The 4,888-nt window shown below is 46.2% G+C and overlaps 1 protein-coding gene across 2 annotated transcripts in view; it reads right to left on the bottom strand.

Moving 5' to 3' along the window:
* Nucleotides 1–2,985, bottom strand: part of CRKL (CRK like proto-oncogene, adaptor protein) — a 9,557-nt gene extending 6,572 nt beyond the window's left edge. Inside the window, exon 1 of one of the 2 annotated variants that reach the window (XM_018574232.1) lies at nucleotides 2,605–2,985. In XM_018574232.1, the coding sequence (XP_018429734.1) occupies nucleotides 2,605–2,894 (290 nt within the window). In that variant the 5' untranslated portion in view covers nucleotides 2,895–2,985. The remainder of the gene's footprint in view (nucleotides 1–2,604) is intronic. The other variant, XM_018574233.1, reaches the window with a different exon arrangement.
* Between the last annotated feature and the right edge of the window lie 1,903 nt (nucleotides 2,986–4,888).

The following is a 4,888-nucleotide window of genomic DNA, read 5'->3' as shown; positions in this document are numbered from 1 at the left end:
TGGGGGGGGAATGGAGGGGGGTGTGTGTATCCCTGTGGGGAGCGGCGGCCGACAGTCACTGCTCCCTGCAGATAGATGATCTCACTTCTCGATCTATTGAGCCGATGCGAGACAGCTTCATTGTCACAGGTCGGCTCGAACTATGAGGCTGAGTGATTTTCACTCACCTCATAGTTCTCCTTTAAGTATATACAAGTTGACATCAAGCAATATGGTGCCCTAAGAACGAACATGTAGACAGCTGTAGGACAAGTACTATGAATGAAATTTAAAAAAAAAAGGTTTGTAAACTGAGCACATGCTAAAAATGTTAGCCATGGTCATCAGGTTGACCAACCAAAGGATAAGACAGTTGCAAAATAAGAACATTTCCAGCAACTATCTTACCGTGTATGGGTCAGAACGGTTTGCATCATGTAACTTTGGGGCACTTTTATGGGAAAATATTCACTTTTTTTAAATAGCTGTTCACTAAGGGATATTGCCCAACATGATCCAAATAGTGTATGTCAGGGGAACTGGGGATCTCAAGAGGATATGACTATTCAGACACAAAAATATGACCAGGACCATAGACACTTGTAAAAAGTTAAGCATTCAGGAGGTATTTTAGTAAGATAAAGGGACCACAGTTATGCAAGTTTCATGCCGACTAAGATTTTAATCCCAGACAAGTGCCTGTATTATGAATCAAGACCTAGTAAATCGCATTTAGTAAATAAGCTTAGCAAATGGCAACGTATATAAAGCAGCAAGTAATTTGATTATCAGATTAACAATGCCTTAACATACCAGCTTCCTACAAAAGCCAACTGTCCTCTAGACTCCGTTTGTTACCCTAAAACTCTGTATACCTTGACAGTTTGCTGAGCTGCCAAATATGATGCAATGCAGTGGTCACCACGGAAAGCAGAGTATAGATCACTGAAGGACTGCATTCAGCAGAACACATCAAGTTGCCAAAGAAAACAAGACGGTCACAAGATTTGTAGAAGAGACTTGTACAAATATTGCTCTCAACTCATTATACCTTTCATAAACATTCTACACAAGCTCAAACAGAGAGAAAGCTATTGAGCTGAAGCTATTAAACACAGAAAAAGAAGGGGCTGTCAAGTGTAGGCATCAATCTTAATAAAGGTGCTGCAATATACACGCTGGGATCAGAGATGAAAAACACAAAAACTGCTTCTGTGCCAAAGACTTTTGTTATAGCGTATTAAATATTCCAGACACTATTGATTTGTTTAAGCTGAGGCACTAACTAGTAACATCCACAGTAGTGAGAAATCAGCACTAATAGCACCGAGGCTGGCCAGGAATCTGAAAGCAGCTAACTCTGCATCAGCAACTTGTTTTGTGTTCCTAAACAAAAGCAAGGAATTAATTGACACAAACAAGAACCATCAAGCTGATGACAGAGATGTGTCTCTCAGGCTGGCTACATCAATGCTCAGGAATGACAGCTCCTACCAATAGTTAGGAGTCAAGGGACATAGGGTAAGCATTGCTTGTCATATCACTTCATGGCGAATCTACTTCACAAAACGCAACTGATCTTTTCAATGAAAGAAAAAACGTTGTCCACTGCACCCAATAGATTTCACCCATAAATCCTGTACACTATCAGCTCGTCTTTAGAAAAGGGCCCAAATAAAGCAGACCACCTACTTCTGCTGCAGCTCCCAGACCAATTGCAAAACAAAGCCATAAAAGAGCAAAACTTTGAGAGAAAAATGACAAAAATATGGACATCCCAACATGCTCAGCTAGGTGACATGTCTGGGAATTATCAGATTTCCCTGTGCCCAACCTAGGAGAATGTGTTGGGATCCTTGGGGGTGTTTTATTTATGTATTTTAGTTACATATTTTCCCATTTTGTATTGCTGCATTTTCCCCACATTGTTTCTATATTCACGCTACAACATAGGCAGATCCTGCATACTGTCATACCTGCAAGCAAGATAGTACATTAGTATATCATTGGCCTGGAGCACAGGCAGCCTCAGACTAGCCAAACACTGATTATAGTTCTCCTATAGGAATGTTATAACATTAGAACTACACTCCACGCAACAAGCAGTCTAAAGTGCACCAGTCATGTGCAAAGGTCACTTTACAACTGAAACCTGAATTGGCTGGTTATGAGCCCCTGTAAATGGCACACTGCTGACACTCAGGAACCCTGATCCCAGTCCAGGTGTGGGGGTGTCTGCTATGGGCCCCTGCTCCTGGCACACTGCTGACACTCAGGAACCCTGATCCCAGTCCAGGTGTGGGGGTGTCTGCTATGGGCCCCTGCTCCTGGCACACTGCTGACACTGAAGAACCCTGATCCCAGTCCAGCTGTGAGGGTGTCTGCTATGGGACCCTGCTCCTGGCACACTGCTGACACTCAGGAACCCTGATCCCAGTCCAGGTGTGGGGGTGTCTGCTATGGGCCCCTGCTCCTGGCACACTGCTGACACTCAGGAACCCTGATCCCAGTCCAGCTGTGTGGGTGCCTGCTATGGGCCCCTGATCCAGGCACACTGCTGACACTCAGGGAACCTGAACCCAGTCCAGCTGTGAGGGTGTCTATGGGGCCCTGATCCAGGCACACTGCTGACTGTCCAGATAATGGATCTTGTAGAAGTCTAGCAGTGCCGGTAGATTGTCGAACTCCTGGTCTCCGATCTTGTAGCGGCGGCCGGGCAGGGAGTTGATGATGTAGTGGGACACCCGCGAGTTCTCGGACACGGAAAGCACGTGATCCCCGGGGCAGGTGGACGAGTCTCGCACCAGAAAGACCCCGTGCCGCTGGCCCTGCAGCCGCGACTGAGCCTCGTGCCGGGAGACCGGGCCGAAGTACCAGCTCGAGCGATCCGACGAGTCGAAGCGAGCGGACGACATGACTGTGCGGTCGGCCGCCTGAGACGATGGTAGATAACAGTGGTGAACGGGAGGGGGGTGTGTGTGTGGAGAAGCTCGTTACTGGCAGGCTGTTTCCCGGGCAGCTCTGGGTGTCATGGTCAGAGCGGAAGCTGCAGGTCCCGTCCGGCCCGCGCGGTGTGTGCGTGACCCAACTCGGGTCCCCTCCCTATTCTCTGCTCTACGAGACTGGGGAGACAATAAAGATGGCGGAGAGACTGCGGGCTTTCACATACAGCGAACCGGATACACGTCACAAACCCGCGGCAGCCAATAGGACACCTAAACACAGTAATCACGCCCCACTCCACCGCCTGATTAGGAGAGGGGCGTTTACTTAATATTTCATTGGCTGCCACTCACGTCACTTTTACTGGAGCAGGCGGGAGCTCGACTTTTCATAAGGCCGTACAAGCGGCACGCCGACAAGCTGACCAATAGGCTCCTACTTTCCCCTGACGTCAGCGAACATTCTGAATCCCGTGCTGGGGATTGGCTGCGCTGCCCCGCAGGGTGTTCGGAGCGCTCGGCTTGGGTTGCTTTTGACGTAACGCAGAGCAATTACATCACTTGTTAAATATAGTCAGCGTCAGCTTTTATAATTGGAGCCCTATATAAAGTGTTGGGGAGAAGTCGAGCTGCTGGTTACACGGCCTGTATAAGTTCCCCTCCTTCTCTGGTAGACCTCCAGGGTTTAATATTGGTCCCTGGAAAATGCCCGCAGGGATAGCTTTGAGATGTAATAAGTTTTATAAAACTTTATTTAAACCTCTTCGGGTCTCCACTGGGGCTTTTAAACATGTGTGTTAGTAAAGTAGACAATATAACCTTACAGGTGGATAGAAGGGACGAAATGAGCCAAGAAGCCCTCCAACCGAATCATTGAGGGGAAGTAATCACGTGTCTTATCACATAGCCCAAACATCAGAGGAATATTCCTCATTTTGGGACAGTGGGAGGAGCCATGCATATCATTGCTTACACCCCGTTGGTCAGAGGCATCCAGAACCTCTCGGGTATAGTACAAATATAGCTTAGTATTATGGAGCCATTTTTTCAAAACTGCATACAGCTGTTTCAGGCTTCTTGCTTGGGTACCCTGGGGACAAAAAAAAAAATGCTGGTTGGAAATTTCAAACTGCTGACATCTACTGAATACATTTAGGTGAATGGTCTCACGTTTCTTCTCGTCCCTACTCTTGGTTTTCCTAGTATTTCCCTGGACATTGTCAAAATGATCTGATGTTAGTTTCAACTAGTTAATACTTTTATTATAATATATGTTATAAATAATAATATATACTATTTATTAGGGATGCGCCGATATATCAGCCGAAAATGGCACTTTTGGCATAATGCTGAAAGTGCCATTTTTCTGCCCATACATTGGTGCATCCCTGCTTTCTTGCCTCTCCACTGGGCGCTGCTCTGTGTCCCAGCGGGGAGGAGAGAAAGTGTCACAGGCGGCCGAGCGCTGTGAGCAGCCGGCGTCTCCTCCCACACCGCTCAGCCTCCTATCACAGTCCGGCAGAGCGGTGTGTGGGCGTAGACAGGCCGCGCTGCCACAGAAGGCTGAGCTCTCCTCCCTACACCGCTTGATCAGCCTCCTGTGACAGTGAGTCAGAGAGGAGAGCAAGGTACAAACACTCAGCGATCAGTGTTCGCTGAGTGTTTGTAGATAATTGAGGAAATAGTATGGTTTACTATATCCTCAATTATATGAATGAATGGGAAATGATCTATATCACCTCCTGTTCATTTATAGTTGTAGTTATAGTAAACACACTCTGTCCTCATGTTATCAATGAACAGGAACACTCATTGAGGATTCCTGTTCATGTATATCTCTTTTTCTATTTTAAAAGGGAAATATCAGACCCCCAATATTTCCCCAAAGCCCCTAAAAGTAAAGTAAAAAATAAAATATTTAATAGAAAATGAATTAATAAATAAAAATAAATATAAAAACATTGAAA

The sequence above is a fragment of the Nanorana parkeri genome, unplaced genomic scaffold (assembly GCF_000935625.1).
Source record: "Nanorana parkeri isolate BGI_ZX_2015 unplaced genomic scaffold, ASM93562v1 scaffold2831, whole genome shotgun sequence".
In the NCBI taxonomy this organism is placed as follows: domain Eukaryota; kingdom Metazoa; phylum Chordata; class Amphibia; order Anura; family Dicroglossidae; genus Nanorana; species Nanorana parkeri.
The sequence above is the reverse complement of the archived record's forward strand: the minus strand, read 5'-3'. Positions and strand labels throughout refer to the sequence as shown.